Source organism: Chiloscyllium plagiosum, unplaced genomic scaffold (assembly GCF_037043375.1).
Source record: "Chiloscyllium plagiosum isolate Xiang-an unplaced genomic scaffold, Cpla_swu_hap1 HiC_scaffold_23, whole genome shotgun sequence".
NCBI lineage: Eukaryota > Metazoa > Chordata > Chondrichthyes > Orectolobiformes > Hemiscylliidae > Chiloscyllium > Chiloscyllium plagiosum.
In genome coordinates, this window is record NW_028270161.1 from 23,312,758 (window position 1) to 23,332,913 (window position 20,156).

General features: G+C 41.5%; 1 protein-coding gene across 2 annotated transcripts in view; it reads right to left on the bottom strand.

Moving 5' to 3' along the window:
* Positions 1 to 18,497, bottom strand: part of mapk8ip2 (mitogen-activated protein kinase 8 interacting protein 2) — a 76,814-nt gene extending 58,317 nt beyond the window's left edge. Inside the window, exons 1-2 of one of the 2 annotated variants that reach the window (XM_043713911.2) lie at positions 17,568 to 18,497; positions 5,140 to 5,245 (exon numbers count right to left, since the gene is read on the bottom strand). In XM_043713911.2, the coding sequence (XP_043569846.1) occupies positions 5,140 to 5,245; positions 17,568 to 17,632 (171 nt within the window). In that variant the 5' untranslated portion in view covers positions 17,633 to 18,497. The remainder of the gene's footprint in view (positions 1 to 5,139; positions 5,246 to 17,567) is intronic. The other variant, XM_043713913.2, reaches the window with a different exon arrangement.
* Between the last annotated feature and the right edge of the window lie 1,659 nt (positions 18,498 to 20,156).

Sequence of the window (20,156 nt, forward strand, 5' to 3'; positions counted from 1 at the left end):
TGACCAACAGGCAACCATTATAGCTTAACTAAATATAATGGTATCGGAACTCATTACATAATACGATTGTGGTCAATCTGATTATCCTTATATCACTTGCCTGCCTTCTCCATTAATCCTTGCTTTCCTTACGGATTGAAATCTGTCTATCTTAGCCTTGTACATACTTAACAACCGGGCTCAACAACTCTCCAAGATAAAGAAATCTACAGGAACACTACCCTCTGAGAAAAGAAATCTCCTCATCCACATCTTAAATAGGCAACTCCTTACTCTGAGATTATGCCATCTGGTCCTCGACTCTCCCATAAGGGGAAACCACCTCTCCACATCTACCCTGTCAAACCCGTGAAGAATCTTATGTTTCGATAAGGTCTCCTTTCATTCTTCTAAACTCCAATGAGGACAGGCCACAATCTTCTCAAATCCCTTTATACGCACCAAAAGAAATCTAGTGAATTGTGTCTCAACTACCTGCAACAACATCATACAATTGCCTGGCTAAGGGGACCAAAACTGTTCACAATATGGAAAACAAAGTGCAGGAGAGACTCCAAAGGGTCAGTGGAATCGAATACTGTTTTTCTTTCTATAGATGCTGCCAGACCTGCTTAGTTTCTCCAGCAATTTTTGTTTTTGTTTCGGATTTCTAATATTGGCAGTTCTTTTTTTTCTTATTTGACTGTTCACCGTATTCCAGCTGTAGTCTGACTAGTGATTGCATAGTTCTGGCAAAACCTCCCTAATTTTACACTCCATTTCCTTTGAACTGAAGGCCATCCATCATTGCCTTCCCTTTAACCGTTGAATGTGGTTCTAACTTTTTAAAATTCACACGAGGACCCCCAAAAGGAGACTGTGTTACAGTTTTCTGCAGTCTTTCTATACTTAAAAAAACATTCAGCTCCTCTATTTTCGAGCCAAAGTGCATCCCACAATTTTTTCCACATTATATTCAATCTGCCAAGTTTCTGTCCACTCACTTAACCTGTCTACAATTCAGAATTGAGTCTGTTTAATCCTCACTATTTGCCTTTGCACCTATGTTTATGTCATCCACAAATTTGGCGATAATACATTCACTTCACTCTTCCAAGGCATTAATTTACATTGTAAATGGTTGTGGCCCCAGCATTGATCCTACAGCACTCCACCAGTTACAGGTTGCCATCCTGAAAATGCCCCCCTTATCCCAACTCTGTGTCTTCTGTTAGTTATCCAATCTGAATCCATGCTGATGTAATATCCCGGATAACATGAGCCTTTATTTTATCAAGGAGCCTTGTGTGCCGTTCTGCATTGAAAGAAAAAGCTGAAGCTCTGAATTAATAGCTCAGCGAGTGACACTGCCTCCTCTCTGTGATGACAGACAGAGAAAACAAAATTGATTATTATCTCCAGTATGCCAGATCAAGAATCAACCAACTGAGGAAAAGTGTGATGCCAGATCAAGAATCAACCAACTGAGGAAAAGTGTGCTTAAGGTCCAGAATCTCAAGCCCAAAATTTAGGTCATGGTTTGCAGGGCAGCACTGATCCCCACACTTCGGACACTTGGACATTAAAGAACTGAAGAACTACCAGCAGGAGTGCCTTTACAAGATTCTTCAAATCTGGTGGCAGGAAAAACACCACCTTCACTGAAGCCATCAGGCCTAGAATAAAGGGACCAATCATTCAGAATGACCTCTGCTGGGCAGGACGGATCAACCTGATGTCTGACACTTGAAGAAATTGCTTTACATGGAATTTGGTGACAGCAAGAGATTCCGAGGAGGTGAGCAAATGTGTTTTTGGGATCATAGAATCCTAGAACCCCGACAGTGAAATAGAGGTCCATCTGCCCAGCAAGTCTGCAACAACCCTCTGAGGACGATCCCATCTGTAACCCTGCATTTCCCATGGCTAATCCATCTAGACTGCACATCCCTGACACCATGGGGCAATTTAGCCTGGTCAATCCACTTAACCTGTACAATTTTGGATTATGGGAGAAAACTGGAGCACCCAGCGGCAACCCATGCTGACAGGGGAAGAACGTGCAAATTCTACACAGACAGTCATCCAAGGCTGGAACTGAACCTGGGTTCCTGGTACTGTGAGGCAGAAGTGTTCACCACTGTGCCACCATACCACCCAGGATAACTTCAAAGCCTGAACAGGTGAACCATTGACCAAGGACTCTCTGAATAATTATTACAGACCAAAATGGAGAGGATTTATTTGGGAAGGCACAGTTGTGTAAGAGATATTGTCAGGAACACAAGAAGCAAAGTCAAGGCATTAGAAAGAGACTATACAAACCTCCAACTACTCATATACATGACCTTTCAAGCACCACCTCACCTCTATTTGGCAGAGTCTACAAAAAAGCACATGGCATTTATCAACCACTTCAGAATCTACCAAATTAGAATGGATGCACATTATCCACAATACCAAGGGATTGTCTATGAGAAAAGAGCTTTATCCAATGTATCTAGCCTGCCAATCACTATATTCTACTCAACATATCTACACTGGCATGCATCACACCTACCCAACATATCTCTGCTGCATTCTGACATACACTACTACTCATCACAACCTACCCAACATAGTTACACCTATACACATTATATCCAATCCAATATATCTACCCAAGCACTTATTACACCCTACTCAATATATCAGCCCTGTTGGTTTGTTAGTTTGATTTATTTATGTACTGAGATACAGTGAAAAGTGTTGCTTTGTGTGTTTTCCAGGCAGATCATACCATGAGGGTAGTAGAACAGAATGCAGAATACAGTGTTACAGCTCCATTGTACACGCAGAAAGAGAAATCAAGATGAATATTTCATAGGTCCTTTCAGAAGTCTAATAAAAGTTGGGAAGAAGTTGTTCTTGAATTGGTTCGTTATGTGCATTCAAATTTTTATATCTTTTGCCCGATGGAAGAGAGTGGAAGAGAGTTATGGGCTTTTGCCCGAAACGTCGATTTTCCTGCTCCTCGGATGCTGCCTGACTTGCTGTGCTTTTCCAGCACCACTCTGATCTAAACTCTGGTTTCCAGCATCTGCAGTCCTCACTTTTGCCTACTCAACATACTCAGACTGGGAATCAAAACACTCAGCCTAAATCAAGGAAATACAATATTTCACCCTATTTGAAAAGCCGAGTCTTCCAAATACAATAAACTTTCCTAGAATCAGGAAAGAAAATACAGGAACAATTGAGTTAGAAATTCAAGCACACTCCTGTTTTGGAGAGCAGCAGATGTAGGATACAATCCCAGTGACTGAACCATGAAGAAGCTGAAAGCATATAAAGCATTCGACCTTGGGCCTCCTTTATAAGACATGGGTGTGCTACAGTGAATAATAGAAGGAAAATGTGATGGTGGGCAAAATAGGAGAGAGGTCTGGTGGGGATGTGCTGACTGAGACATGAGAAGCAGGACTTGAAGAGAAATAAATATTGGGGACTGGAGACAGGTGGCAGGGAGCAGTGAGATTGCAGAGTAAGAAGTTTAATGGTTGGAAGAGGTAAGATTGAGTGTGAGGACCGGTAGCTAGGAGGAGTGAGAATGGACTTGAGGAGTAATAGTTACGAAGGGTGAAAATGCCAGAAGCAGTCAGCTTATAATCTTTACACATGGCATTATGAGGAGTGTGGAGACTTTACTAGTTGATTGTTCTGGATGAGCTTAGAGTGGATCAGGCAAAGCACTGGAAATGCCAAAAACCTACAAATGGCTCTGCATGGACACCATGAATTATTCTTCACTTTAAATCTGCAGGATATCTTTGTAAGAGTTCCTCAGAGCAGTATATTAGGCCCAACCATCTTCAGCTGTTTCATCAATGACTTTCCCTCTCTCATAGGATCAGAAATGTTTGCTAATGATTGCATTATGTTCAGCACCATTCACAACTGCATGTCTAAATGTAGCAAAGTCTGACAATATCCAGATGGGCTAATAATTAGCAAGCAACACTCACGTCACACAAATGCCAGGCAATGACAACCTCCAACAAGAGATAATCTAACCATTGCCCCTTGAATTCAATGGTATTGCCATCACTGAGTTCTCCATCATCAACATCCATTTACAAGAAACTGAATTGGAATAGCCATATAAATACTATGGCTACAAGATCAAGTCAGAAGCTAGGAATCCTATAGCAAATAACTTGGCCCCTGATTCGTCAAAAATGTGCACACCATCAATAAGGCACATGTCAGGATTGTGACTGAATACATCCCTCTTGTCTGGATAGGTGCAGCTCCAACAACATTTGAGAAGTTTGACACCATCCAGGACAAACAGCCCACTTAATTGTTTGTGGATGTGATGCCATTTAGTCTCTTCACCAATGACACTCAGTCACAGCAATGTTCATTATCTACAATAAGCACCATAGGAATTCACCATGGCACTTTAGGAGGCACCTTCCAAAGTCATGACCTCTACCATTTGTAAGGCAGGAGGAGCAGATTCATGGGGACATCTACATGGGAAATGAGTGTGCCCTCCTTGTCCGTGGTGGTCTAATCAGTCTGTTATAGCTCTAAAATCAAATGCTGCCTGAATGAAGTTTCCGACTTTGTATTCCCCACATTACTTGACAATCCCAGTGTTTCCGGATAACATACTCTTCTGTTTTTATTGAGTTAAGTTTCCAAATTATTCTAAGAGCATCAAACATTGCAGGATCAACTTGTTCTTGTGTGCATGCGGAGAATGATTAGTGATTAGATTACTTACAGTGTGGAAACAAGCCCCTCGGCCCAACAAGTCCACACCAACCCTCCGAAGAGCAACCTGCCCAGACCCATTCCCCTACATCTAACACTATGGGCAATTTAACATGGCCAATTCACCTATCCTGCACATTTTTGGACTGTGGGAGGAAACTGGAGCACCCACGCAGACACGGGGAGCATGTGCAAACTCCACACAGTCAGTTGCCTGAGGTGGGAATTGAACCCGGGTCTCTGGTGCTGTGAGGCAGCAGTGCTAACCACTGTGCCACCATGCCACCCAATCAGAATGTTCCTCTGATCATTACTGCTATATGGTGCTTGAAACTGAAACAACATTCAAGTCATAAAAATCCATTTCTGGAAACTGCGAATGGAATGTTTTTCTCTTACCTTTTCATAGGGGTCAGAGTCATAGTTCAGCCCAATTCCACAGTCATCTGTAATTTCCGACAAATCCTCATCATCAAACTCCTCCAGGCTGATATCATGGGCAGGTCTGTGAGGAAGAGGCAACAAAATGGTTACTAATCGCTGTCTATCATTAATCACCTGCAGATGCATTAACCCAATCTTCATGACACATACCAGGACCTGGGAACATAGGAAACTTTATCAAAAATCACTGATAATGTCAAATTGACAGTCGGTGTGGGTTGTAGATAGCAAATTGTCATATGAGTTAGGGAAGACTAAAAGGACGACAGATAAAACAGCTTGATGGATGGAAAGTATCATTACAATTCAAGGTAGAAAAATCTAAAGTGATAGATTTCAAAGTAAAAATACAGAAAAAAAACCCTCTAAGAGTAGAAAAGCAAAGAGATCAATGTGAAGATACATAGGTCATTAAAAATTACATTTCAACTAAGTAAGTCATAGAGAGAGGACTGGAAGTCTTGGTTTTGTACATAGAAAAAGAGAATATAGAGCTGACAGAGTGAGTAGACACTGCAGTTAAGAAAGGCAATAGGATATCTGATTTGGACAGCAGGAGACTGAATAAGAAAGTCATACTAAAATTTTCCAATTCAAAGTTTAGGCCTCAGCTAGAATATTGTCAACAATTCTGAACATCACACTCAGGAGGGAGCTTTACCAGGGATAAAGGATGTCACTAATGTGGAGAGATTGGAGAAGCTGGAATTGTTCTTCTTAGAGCAGAACATTTATAAAGCTATTCAAAGTTGAGGGTTTTATTTTACAGAAAAGTAGTGAAAAACTATTTCCTTTCACAAAATGTTCACAGACCATGGATAATTGGTGAAAGAACGAGAAGAGGATTTGTTTCATCCCCTGCCCCACATAGAGGGTTCAGATTGGGAACATGCAATCTGTAAGTATGGGGGAAATCAGATTCCATAATACTTTTCAAAGGGCAATTGGACAGCTACTTAATGAGCACTAATTACAAAGTTATAATTGCATAACTTTTAAAAATTCAGAATCTTTCCACTATTATAAAGAACGTCTCTCACCACCATCAGGAACTTCATTCACTGTGTTCAGCAACTTTACTCACCATAATGGTCAATCTCACCTCCTGTAACTATGAGCCCACTCAATCAGTGAATTTACCTTCTCTAGTCAGGAACCTCACTCCCGCAATCAAGAGCCTACTCAAACATAAAGCCTAACCTGTACATCTTGCTGAGACTTGCTGCCTTGGCTTACACGCAAATAATGGTCACTTGGGCAAAGTACAAAAGGAAAATGAGAGAAAGATTTGAATTTACGTTAAACTTTTTATGACCATTAGATACCTCAGAGCACATTACAGCCAATGAGGTTCTTCTGAAGTGAGGCTACTATTATAAATGTAGGGGATATGGCAGCCAATTTGCATACAGCAAACTCCAACAACAGTGTGTTAAAGATCAGACAATGTGCTTTTGTGATGCTAATTTAAGGATAAATGTTGGCCAGGATACATGGGATAAATCACCTTTGCCTCTTTGAAACAGTGCCATAGAATCTTTAACAGCCATGCAAATAGGGTGATCGGGTGTCATTTTAACGACTCATCCAAAGTTCGGAACCACTGTCAGCCTTGATGCTTTTGCTCAAGCCTGGGAGCTGCAGCCAACCTAGAATCCTGGTGGCTCAGAGGCAAGACTCCCACCACTGAGTCCCAGCTGAAAGTGTAAGAGAGCAGTCATTGCCTGGGAAACAATAGTCTCAAGATGACTCAGCAGCCCTTGGGAACTAAAGTCACAGAAGAACAAAAACAATCAAGAAAACCAAACCTGCCTGATGCTGCACTCAGGATTTAAGCAGCTGAGCTCCTCAGAAACATATTACATCATTCTCCTTCCCTACATTGAAGTTTAAATTCGGAAAATTTCATGCCAAGAAATAAAATTCTGAGTGGAACCTTTATATTGATATCCTAGCACAATGTCTCTCAGGTTTGAAGCTTCTTGAATTGCAAGGGTGATTTCCCCAGCGATAAAGGAGGGCCCATTGAGTCCAACGCAGCCCTGGCTCAGTTCCTTAGCACGTTTGGTTCTTCACATTTGGACCCTGCAACTGCAATCCCCCTAACCAAATCAAAAGGCCAGGAGTTCACTGCCTAGTTAACGGAGCTCAAGGGGCAGAATTCCCCAGTGAATCCCTGAGACCTTAGAGCTTCCTACTCTCTGGTTCAATTTTAATCCCCGTTGATGTACATACACCTAAATTCTACCTTCTGAGACCAAGGCTTTCTAAGCTTTTGTCCTGCTGAATTAACATTTTGTTTCCTTTGCATTTCTTTCCATGGCTAAAGAATATTTTCTGTTTGGCAAAATATAGTGAGTATTATTCTTCAGCAAAGGAAACAGGGATTTTAGCTTTTCACGTTTTCTCAATGATTTGGATGACAGAATGAAAGGCATGCGGGTGGCACTAATTCAGGAGGTGCAATAGGTTGTTCAGATGTGAATAGGAAGTTGTGTAGGGGCATCGACAGTTTAACTGAGTGGGCAAAACTATGGCAACTTAAATTCAAGAGTTCAAAGAGTTCAAATTCAAGAAGAGTGAGGCCATTAACCTTACACAAAGATAAATCAGAATTTTCCAAATGGTCAGAATTTAGAAGCTGAGGATTTGGCAGTTGGGATAAATAATTCATTCAAAACCAATTTGTACAGAAGATCATTAAAAAATGCTCATGGTGGGGAGCCAGGAAAGGGAGAGCTGTAAACAGCAAATGAAACGTTTGAGAGGATTCCTCACACCAATTATTTATCATTTTGTTTTCATTCTCTAATCTGGGAACACTGTGCATGGGTAATGTGATTGGAAGGTTAAGGATAATACTGAAAATTCATTCCACTTTGTTGACCTGAGTGAAAATCTGAAATGTCAGGTTCCACGCTACATTTCTACATGGTGTGAGACAAAGCCATGTCAACATTGGGAATGGTATACTTCCTGCATTGCACCATTTAACTCTCGCAGGCTAGGTACAGCATGGACTAAATACAGTAAAATGCTCTTTTCATTGACCTCATCAACTACTCCCAGGAGAGACGAAATACAGCATAAAATTTGGTCTGCATTGTCTCATCAAATGCGCTCATAGCAAGTATGCAAATTTTGAGAGGAGGATGACCACTGTTGACAGGAGCAAAGACAAGTCATGTATATAAGTCCTGTTTACAGTAACTCACATCCAGAATATTGCAGCTTCTTGCATCTCTCTACTTGACACAATAGAGTATAGAGCCAACATCGCCAAAATGAAAATGCAACATTGATGCAAGTGCAATAGATCAAAGACTATCTGATCAGTCCAAACCCAAAAGGGCAAATCCAGGCCCAAATAAAATTTTGGGCTTGATTCTTATGTTGCATTTGAGTTGCCAAACATAAAACAACCAAGGCATTAAAGAGCAGGGGAACACAATCCTGAAGATTGTGGAGATCTGTGGTGAACAGGTAGGACATGAGATGAGGGGTGGGCCTATCGTCATTCATCTGGAGCCTTCTCTCTGATCCAGAGAAGAGTTTAATTTCAGTTTTACCATGATTTGGAGATGCCGGTGTTGGACTGGGGTGTACAAAGTTAAAAATCACACAACACCAGGTTATAGTCCAACAGGTTTAATTGGAAACACACTAACTGAAATTATACATTGAAGAATACCTTGATTGTCTGTTGAGTCTTTCATCTGTTCGAATACCATGATATAACATGTTTTAACATAAGAAGATACTTTCATTTGTTGGCCTCAGGACGCACAGAAGAATCCAGAGTGAAGCTGGCCTCCATCTATTAGAAAGCAACATCCTAGGGGGGGGGGTCCTTCCACAGGCTTGAAGTCTTTCACTAACACACATAATGAACCAAGGATTAAATCTTATTGCTGCAGTTGTGTAAAACAGGCAATAGCAGTGCGGCCGCCTGTTGACTTCAACAGAAAGAAAAACGAGAAGAAGTGTAAAACTGGCTCGCAATCTGCTAGTGCTCATTTAACATTTTCAAACATAGCCAAGACCTAGGCTTTGGGCTCTTTTGCATGTTAATTAGGGTCTGATAAGATTGTTGACCGGGACTAATAGATTGGTTCAAAGAATTTCTCATTGATCCAACTGTGCAGATAGGGCACGCAACAGAAATGGTGTCAGTATGTCTGTTTCACACCCAAACAATAGTCACCATGCACAACACCTCTAGCACACTACCTCAAAGGGGTTCACTGATGAAGAAACTGCCTCTGTAAAAGGGATTTCCTGGATCAGAATACCACCTTTCAAAAAGTGATTGTTAGTGAGAGTCTCTCTGTACAACACATATTAATTTCTACCCTAGATCACAGTTCCTCTCTTCAAATCTTTATACCAAATCCCCATTGAGCCATCTCTATGAACTGGCTCCTTGTATTTCTGACTCCCTTCCTGACAGCAACCTTTTCTGTTTGTACTATCATAGTTTTGCTGTAGAAGTCTTCATTTCCTGATAAATAACTCGTTCACATGCTCCTGTTGAAATTTCCTTCTCCATTCTGTCAGCTGACTCTTCCACACCTGCTATATTTAACAAATAGCAAGCTCATAAACCTCGCTGCATTACCACTCCCTTTAGGTTTTGTACCACAAAACTTTATTTTGCTTAATCTCTCCTGCTCTCTACTACAGATTCTCTGTTACAGACATACCCTTTTGTGCTTTATCCCTCACCTCCACCTTTCACTTACTCAAAAATTATTGCAGTACATTCTTATTTTTCTGCAGTTCTTATGAAAGATCACAACTGGAAATGTTATCTCCGTTTATGTTCACAGAAGCTACCTGATCTGTTGAGGATTTTCAGCGTTTGTGTTCTTACGCTAGATTATGACTTCTTGCCTACAGTAACAGTTTTCAGAATAAATGACAGTGTTGTCTGATAGGAATTGAGAATAAAGCAAAGGGCTATCTCAGAGAAAATTAAGCATGTATGGGATAGGAGAACTGAGATTCCCAGAGTATCATATTCAAGTATTTTACTGACGGGAATCTGAGCTAATGTAACTGCCAGCACTTCCAATAAAGTTAATAGATGGGAAACATCTATTTGCCCGAGTAAGTATTGCTTTATGTAAAACAGCAGTGTGGTAGCTTGTTGACTTCATGAATGTGATGGTATAGAGAGAAAGTATGAAGGGAAATGAATGTGTACATTTGGAGGCGTAGGTATTCAAGTCATGATTTGGAGATGCCAGTAGTGGGCTAGGGTGTCCAAAGTTAAAAAGTTTAAAAGTTTGGAGCGTCTTACAATTGTGCCCTCCACAACCACCTGATGAAGGAGCGGCGCTCCGAAAGCTAGTGCTTCCAATTAAACCTGTTGGACTATAACCTGGTGTTGTGTGATTTTTAACTAGGTATATAAGAGCGGTGCACGGGTGTGTATCACTGAGTTTGTGAAAAAATGAGTGAGGGTATAGTTGGGCATCTGCTTGTATTTGGTTATGAATGCACCAATGGCAAAAGTAAATGTTCTGGGTATCACTATGGTTATGTATGAGTATATACATGATATGGGAATGTTTCGGTGAAGAGTGTGTGTAGATTGAAGTGTCCACAGATTTTTATGTGTGTGTGAAGGAAATCAGTATATGTAAATGCTTGTATGGTAATATATATGTTCAGGCAGATGGCATGTTTGAGTGTATCCTGGTGTGTATCGATTCAAATGTATGCTCACATGTAAATGGATGGGCATGTTTGACCCAACTGACCACAGCACACTCCTCCAATTTTTTTTTTTGTCTTTTCAAGCTGGTGGGGCTCCCGTTGTCTGGATTCATTTCTTTCTAACCAGAAACCCCCTCTTGTCCTGCTTATGCACATTAACTTTGGTGTTCTCCAAGCATATGTACATGGTTCCCCCCCTTTCTCATCCTACATGCTGGCCATCACCAACACTGTCATCTAAATGAAGAAGAGTCACATTGGACTTGAACGAGAAACAGAGTTAATCTTTCTATAGAAGCTGCCAGACCTGCTGAGTTTCTCGAGCAATCGCCTTTTCTTTCAGAGTAACAGCATCAGCAGTATTTTGTTTTCCTCCAAAAATATGTCAAATTCTACATTGTGCTGACCACTGCCAATCTTACTTAAGCATAACCTCTCTTGACAATCTCCACTGCCTCTGATTTGTCTGGCTGCTTGGCTGTACTTCGGTGTGCTATCTGGAATTTTCGCAATTAATGTTAGGGAGTCTTTGTCTTCAGTCCTTGCCACAAATTCCACTGAGGACCCAATACGGAGTACTGGGCAACATAAGTTGAGGAGGAAGTTCTTCACCCAAAGGGTTGTGAATCTGTGGAATTCCCTGCCCAGTGAAGCACTTGAGGCTATCTCATTGAACGTTTTCAAGGCAAAGATAGATAGATTTTTGAAAAGTAAAGGAATTAAGGATCATGGTGAACGGGCACGTAAGTGGAGTGAGTCTACGAAAAGATCAGCCATGACCTTATTGAATGGTGCAGCAGGCTTAATGGGCCACATGGCCTACTCCTGCTCCTATTTCTTATGTTCTTATAAGAGCAGCACAAGGGCATTCCTAAACAAAAACTAATGAAACTACAGCACAGGACCAAACTGTATTCCAACCAAATCAGACCAGCGTATGATTAACAAAATTAAACAATCCCACAACCAATGGATCAGCTTGAGGCTTTATGGGCCTGACATAGCCAGTCGTAAATGGCACTGGGCAAATAGGTAACTAACTGGATGTGAATATTCCACAAGTATTCCCAATGATACAGAAGACAAAAGCATATACAACCATCTTCAGCCATAAGAACTAAACGATAAGTCAGCTTGCCCTACTTCTGAGGTCCCAGTATCACAGATGCCATTTTTCAGCTAACTTAATGCACTCCATGAGATATCATGAAACAGTTAAAGTACATAGCAGTACATAGCAGAGTTCTAGGGTTTTGACAACATCCTGGTAAAGGTGCCGAGGATAGTCAATCCAAAACTAGCTGCACCCTGGCCAAACTGTTCAACTGTACAAGCTTATGAAAGGCATAGACAGGGTAGTTGGAAGAAACTTTGCCTCCCTCAGCAGAGGAGTCAATAACCAGGAGGCACAGTTTCATGATAACCCTCCAGAAGGTTTACAGAAGATTTGAGGAAAATCTTTTTCACTCAGAGGGTGCTGGGTATCTAGAAATCACTGCTGAAAGTGTTATATTCGTGAGAACCATCAAAACATTTAAATAGTATGTTACGCTAACAGGGCAGCAATACCGTGGCATGCAAGAGTGTGGGCCAATGCATAAGTGATAGATAAGGTAGAAAACTCTCCACTGCTTGGATGAGCACGACAACAAAACTACTCAAGAAATCTGACATCAGAGGATAAAACAGGCCCACTTGATCAGCACCCTACCTATCACCTTCAACATTCATTCCCTCCATGACTGATGCATAGTGCCAGCAGTGTGTACCACATGCAAGATACAACAGCAGAAGCTTACCCAGCCTCCTCCACTAGCACTTTCCAAACTGGTGATATTATCTCAAGTACAGACAAGGATTGCAAACACAAGGGGAGCATTACTATTTGCAAGTTCCTCTCATACTTGCACCAACCTGACTTAGAAATACATCATTATGCCTTCACTAACACTGAGTCAAAAGCCTGAAACTGCCTTCTTAACAGCATTATGATGTACCTATACACTCCAAGAGCTACAGCAGTTCAAGCATAGAGTTACAATCACCTTCTCACGGCCAAGTTATATTTATGCCACACAAATGCCAGCTAATGTCCATCTCCAATAACACAATGTAACCATTACATTCAATGGCATTTACTATCATCAAATCTCCCACTATCCTGGGGGTTAACCATTGACCAGGCACTGAACTAGATTAGCCATATAAATACAGTAGCTGGAAAAGCAGGTCAGAGGCACAGAATCCACAATGAATAACTCACCTCCTGACTCCCCAATCTATAAAGGCACAAGTCAAGAGTATGGTGGAATATTCTGCAGTTGCCTGGATGAATGCAGCTCCAACAACACCCAAGAAGCTTGACATGATCGAGAAACCCTGCGTGATTGGCACTAAGTTCACAAACACCCCTCCTCCACCAATGCTCAGAAAGATTTGTGTATCATTTACAATGAAAACAGAAATTGCTGGACAAAAACTCAGTAGGTCTGGCAGCATCCTTGGAGAGAAGGCAGAGTTAATAATTCAGGTCCAGTGACCCTTCTTCAGAACTGACTGTAGCCAAATATGCCGAAGATGGGGTGGGAAATGGGGAGAGGGGTAAACGGTAAATGGAGATTAAGCCCAGAGAGAGAGTGAACAACAGCTAGGCAGACAAAGGAATGTTAAAGGTCATCTTGGGAGAATCAATAGCTGCTAATGAGGACTATTAGTGGCTGACAATGGATTGATTGTGGTAGCGGCCCATATGATGATGAGGACTGGTGTGTGGTGGTTGGGGTAAGGATATGGGAGAAGGTGCTCAAGCCCTAAAATTGTTGAGCTTGATATTAAATCCAGAAGGCTGCAGGGTTCCCAAATGGACAATGAGGTGCCGTTCTTCCAGCTTGTGCTGAGTTTTGCTTAAGCATTGCAGAAAGCCAGACTCAGATGTTGGCCAGGGAACACTGTGGTGTGTTGATGTACGAGGCCACAGGAAGCTCTCATTCATTTTTGCAGGCAGAATATAGGTGTTCTGCAAACACGTCACACAGTCTCCCCAATGTAGAGGAGACCACATTGTCAGCAGCAAATATAGTAAGCTAGATTGAATGAAGTGCAGGTAAATCACTGCTTCACCTGGAAGGTGTGTCTGGGTCTTTGGATAGTGAGGGGGGAGAAAGTAAATGGGCAGGTCTTAACACCTTAGGCGATTGCCTGGGAATGTGCTGTGGGGATCTGGGGAGGTGTTGGGATTGGATGAGGAGTGGACCAAGGTGAACCAGAAGGAACAGTCCCTGCAGAAGGCTGACAAAGGAATTGTGTGTCTATTGTTGGAATCACACTGGAAAGAGCGGAAATGTCTGTGAATAATCCTTTGGATGTAGATGCTTGTGGGATGGTAGGATTAGACAAGGGAGACTCTCTCACTATTATGGGGGGGGAGAGAGGGGGTGAGGACCGAGGTGCCAGAGATGGGTTGGACCCGGCTGAGGGCCCTGCCAGCCACAGTTGTGGGGAATTCTCGGTTGAGGACGAAGATGGACAATTTGGAGGCTGTCTTTTTGAAGTTGGCATTATCAGAACAGATATGATGGAGATGGAGGAACTCTGAGAACGGAATAGTCTTTACAAAAAGCACAATGTGAGGATGTAGAGTCAACAAAATTGTGGGAGGCAATTGATTTTGTAGTGGATATTGATGGCCCATCTATACCCAGAAATGAAAACAGAAATGTCGAGGAAGGGAAGAGAGGAATCAGGATGGACCAGGTGAGAACGGGATGGAAATTGGAAGGGAAATAGATAATGCTTTCCAGTTTTGAAGCAGCACAGACGATATCATTGATGTACCGGAGAAAGAGTTGTTGGTGGGGAACAGAGTAGGACTGGAACGAGGAATGTTTCATGTACCCCACAAAGACACACGCATAACTGGGATGCATGCAATTCATGGCCACACCTTTGACCTGAAGAAAGTGGGAGGAGTTAAAGACGTTGTTCAAACTTAGGATAAGCTCAACCAGACGAAATAGAGTTTTAGTAGATGGGGATGGTTCAGGCTGGTTTTCCAGGAAGGTTTAAAGAACCCTGAGACCATTTGATTGGGGGATGGATATGCAAAGGGATTGCATGTCCATATTAAAAAGGAGGTGGCTGGAACCTGTGAATTGGAAAATCTGAAATCCCCTTTTTTCCCTCCCACAATAGCAATTGGGTCTTCCTCATTCTCTCCTACTATCCCATCAGCATCCACATCCAAAGGAGTTTTAGCTGCCATTTCCACCATGTCAAGCAGAATGTCACCACCTGACATATTCCCCTACCCTCCCTTGTCAGCCTTTCGCAGGGACCACACCCTCTGGTACACCTGGGTACACTCCTCCTCCACTCTCAACATATCCCGACACTCCATGACTCCTTCCTTTGTAATCACAAAAGGAACACCTGTCCATTTACTTTGATTTTTCCTCACTAACCAAGGCTGCAGACACACCTTCAGGTGAAGCAACAATTTACCTGCACTTCATTCAATCAGTATTCAGTCTACTGTATTCACTGCTCACATGGTGGTCTCCTCTATACTGGGGAGATGAAGCACTGACTGGGTGACCTCTTTCCAGAACATCTATGTTATAACAGAAAAAAAGAGATTCTAGTTTCCTACCATTTGAACACACTACTGTGTTCCACTGTATGCCAATATCTGTGTTTTGGACTTGCTGCAGTGACTGATGAAACTCAGCACAAGCTTGAAAGAACAGCATCTCATTTTCCCCTTGGGTACACTGCAGCCTTCTGGACTCAGTGGCCCAAAGTTCTGAAGAAGGGTCATTGGACCCAAAATGTTAATTCTGTTTTTTTCTCCACAGATGCTGCCAGACCTTCTAAGTTTTATCAGCAATTTCTGATTTAGTTTCTGATTTCACAATATTGTTATCTCATTTGACCCTGAGCCGAGCTTAAGAAAATAGAAACATGTGTAGATCATTATATCCACTGAGTTTGCTCCATTATTCAATAAGACCGCGATAAATCTTTACCACAATGGCATTTTCTTAGTTTTATCCAATTACCTGAAAAGTTTATCAAATTTTGATGAGGACAGTTCTCACTTTCCAAACAATTTGGAGATCTAATTAGTGACAAATTTTCTGCAGATGAAACCTACTCAGCCTAAATATTAGTCAATTTCTATCACTCAGACTCTTGCTTATATTTTCAAGACATCATCAGTGTGTAGCTCACCTGATCTGAAACTGTTACCTTTGCCAATGATACCTCCATCTTATCTACTTAAATATTCAACAAAAACTTGAGCTTAAAGAATATGCTGCATATTTCCAAATTTATCAATTTCTACTCACCTATCAAATTTGCTAGTCATCAATGGCACTCAGTTCCATAACATTTTCATTTCAGAATTCTCATCCTTGGATTCAAATCCCTTTATCTCTTCCTACGTGGGTAGATTCTTCCAGCTCTGTAGTCCTTCAGGATGTACACTCCTTCATTTCTGGCCCCTTGCTCATCTCTGTTTTCCAATGGTGGTTATGCCATCAGTTGCCTAGCCGCAAACTTTAGAATTTCTTCTTTAAACTGCTCATCTGCTTCTCTATCACTCTGTTTTCCTTTAAGATGTTCCTTAAAACCTAATTAACTTTTGACCTAATATCTTATTATATGCTTTGTAACACTCCTGGGAAGGTTCTTTAGATGTTACACAAGACACAGAAACAGGCCGTTGGTTGAGTTGTTCCATGTCAGTGTTTATGATTCACATATGTGTAACCTCTATTCTTTTTTTTCCTCTTGTGTTTGCATAGCTTTCCCATAAATACACCTATTGCCTCTTTCATTTTAAGGTGCTCATTAAAACTGACCTCTGACCAACCATTTGGTAATTCATTCTAATATTTCCATCTTTGGCTTGGTGTCAAATTTTGTTTGGAAACATGTCTTGGTGTAATTTACTTCATCAAATATCACCATTACAGTCGAGACTATACTTCTAAAGTACTTAATTAGCTAGCCGGCTATGAGATATCTGCTGGTACTGAAAGGCACTGTACAAATGCAGATTGTAATTTGCAGCTGGTCGGGTGGATAATGATGAGTTACTGTGCATGGGCTTGTGTAACTGTGTATATGCTTGTATGTTTGGGTGTGTCTAGTTTTACGCGTATGCAGTTGTGTTGTGGAAATGCTGAGAGATGGGGGAAGGGAGTAATTACATTTCAATGTGAAATGAAGTATCAATAAATAATGCAAAATAACAAAAATGAGATTCTATTTTCAAAACAGACCGCAATGACCGCGTAACAGTCTCTGAACAAGCCACTACAGTTTCTAAACATGGTATGAACAGCATTGACAATCCGCCAGGCCCAATACTGACTGCCCTTTAGCAATCTCAGCCATGGCCTGTGATATTTTCATCATTGAGACATTCTCTGACAGAACGACTTTTTGTATTAGTCCTGCTGGCAAGTCTTTATCAAATCTGACATGGAATGTTTTTTTTTACATCACAATATTCAGCAGTGTATTGTGTCTGGGGCTAGCTCGTGATTTATAGGATACAATAGTGGATTCGGTGCAGGAGTACAGCACAGCAGTGAGAAGAAGTAAAGACCGCATGGATATTAAGACATTTAAAAATATTTAACATTTATTCTTACCTGCAGCCCGGAGGGGAGAGAGAGTGGAAGGTTGACAGAGAAAACATCTCTGTGGGATCCGCCATCTTCTGACGCAAAAAATAACCCAAGGACACAAGAGGCTTTGCAATTGATGGGAGGAGAGAGAGAGAGCAAAAACAATATCAAAGCTTGCAATTCAGCGAGAAGCCGCAATCCGGGCTCTTCACAGGAGCTCCGCTGGTGGGGAAAAAATAATTGGCTACTTTTTTTTAGTAAATGGCACAAATGTGGAAATATAGTGGCATCTATTATAAGTGAGCTAATATGCGAAGGACCATACAGCACTGCGGAGCACCTGGATCCTGTGCTAACGCGGCTGCATCCCCGCGGTGTCCCGAGACCGGCTGCTCGGTGTACTCGGGGCACTGGCTTGCGTCGAAAACGAATGCTTTTTTTTTGTCGCAGAGAGCGGTGGGTTCTTTTTGGATCCTACATAACCGCAACAAAGCAGTCCGGCCCCTGCTGCATCCCAGCTCCTCGCACTGACTTGTGCAGAGGGATGCTGCGGATAAAGCGAAGGGGAGGGGGCATTAACACGTCACGGTGTGTAAAGGAGAAGGGAATTATTTTAGCTTTTCCACAATCTCTTTGCAAACAATCCCCGAGCTACTGAGTTTTCTTTTCCGGCAGCAACATGCTCACCGCCCGCCATTGAGAACAGATGGGAAGGGAAAATTGGAGCTAGGAGCTGTCCACATTCTCGTGGTGCTGAATTCTAACAGCTGCCGCGGTCGTGGGGCGTGAAGATGAACTTTTAAGCCACGCAAACTCACTGAATTAAAACGTGCGTTTATGTATCGCCTTTAAATGGTCGTAAATGTTATCAAATAACATTTGACTCAAATCCAGGTAACGAGATGGAAGGTGACCAAAAAAGTCGCTTTTAAATGTCTTGTACATATGTGACATTTTTCAGGTCTCAGGACCTCCCGTACCACGTTGCAGCTGAGGACGTACAGTATCTTTGAACAATCAACGCAACTGAGCACCACCTTAAAGAAGGTGGAGAGCTACACCGAGGATATTTCTGAACCCGTAGCAGTAAATACTTGTGAATTTAAAATCTCCAGCGTGGACAAGGAATTATTACATTCTATTCTGAAGAAACGTCACTAGACATGAAATGTTAACTCTGCTTTCTCTCCGCAGATGCCGCCAGGCATGCTGAGTTTTCCCAGCAATTTCTAATCATGTTTCTAACTTCCAGCATCTGCACTTTTTAAAATATTACATCTTTGCTTCTTATACATCTGGTTGTTATCTTTTCAAGCTGTGGTCAAATAATTCGTTCAAGACTAAGTCAGAAATCACAATTCAGAAAGTGAACACGAGTTGATTTGATTGTTGTTAAGTGCGGTAGCTTTCCCCTGATGCTTCTTCGTGACTTACAGATCATTTACACAGAAGTGGCACAGCTAGGCTGTGGATGAGAAACTCCCTTTTTCTCTTAACAGGTTCTGCTTGACTTATTGCATTGAAGGCATTCGGAATACAGTTTGCAGTAGATAGTTCAAGCAAAAGCAAAGCAGCGTGGATACAAGAAATCCCGAGTAGTAACTAAGGGAAATGCCCAGCAGTTCGGGCAGAATTTGTACACTCTGAGTTTCTTTGGCCTTGCACTTTCATTCCCTTTTGTCACTTCAATTTTCTTACCTTCCACACTAACACAGACCTTTCATTCTTCTCTCCAACTTCCAATGTTGATGCCAGGACACTGATCTGAAAAATTATTTATATTCCTCTCTGCAGGTATTACCTGACTTAATGTTTTCAGATCTTATTTTGTGGAGAACTACGTTTAAAAAAAATGTGGATGTCCATTAAAATATAAAGTATAAATCTTTTAATGAAGATCTCATGTACTTTATCAGTTGAGGAAATAAGCCTGCAATAGTAGAGTACAATTGGTGGGCAGAAATCTTGAGATCTTGAAACATTAGCTTGCACGTTCCCTGACTGGTGTGATTTCCAGCATTTTTTTTGTCTTCAGTGCAGATTCCAGTATCTGCAGTAAATTGCTCCTAATCTTGAGATTAGACATGTGCAGGAGAAAATTAACAAAGCAAACAATATGAATGATTAAAATTAATAACAATAAATATTACCAAAACCTGATGTTCGTTGACTCCCATTTATCAGCCCTCAGTGCATGATATGCACAAGGACTACATTTCTATGTTTATTGACAATGTGAAAAATGGGAAGATATTGAATTGTTTAGACGCTTCCTGGATTGAAAAGAGTTTTATCAAGGAATGGGGCCAACATCTTTATGGAGGCTGTCAACCACTTACTAATTATAGAAAACCAAGTGATTTTGGGGGGGAAAGCTCTAAGAGAGACTAAAATGGAAATTGTTGGAAAAACTCAACATCTGGCAGCATCTATGGACAGAAAGCAGAGTTAGCATTTCAGGTCCAGTGACTCTTCTTCAGAACCCCTTAGGGAATTTCAAGATGGGCTTCGCTTCCCTTAATTGATGGAAGTTTGCTGATTTTGAAAGGAATTATGGGATTCTGTGCTGATGGTTGCCTGGCAACCCTTCCTGGCCTTGGCTCTTTAAAATAA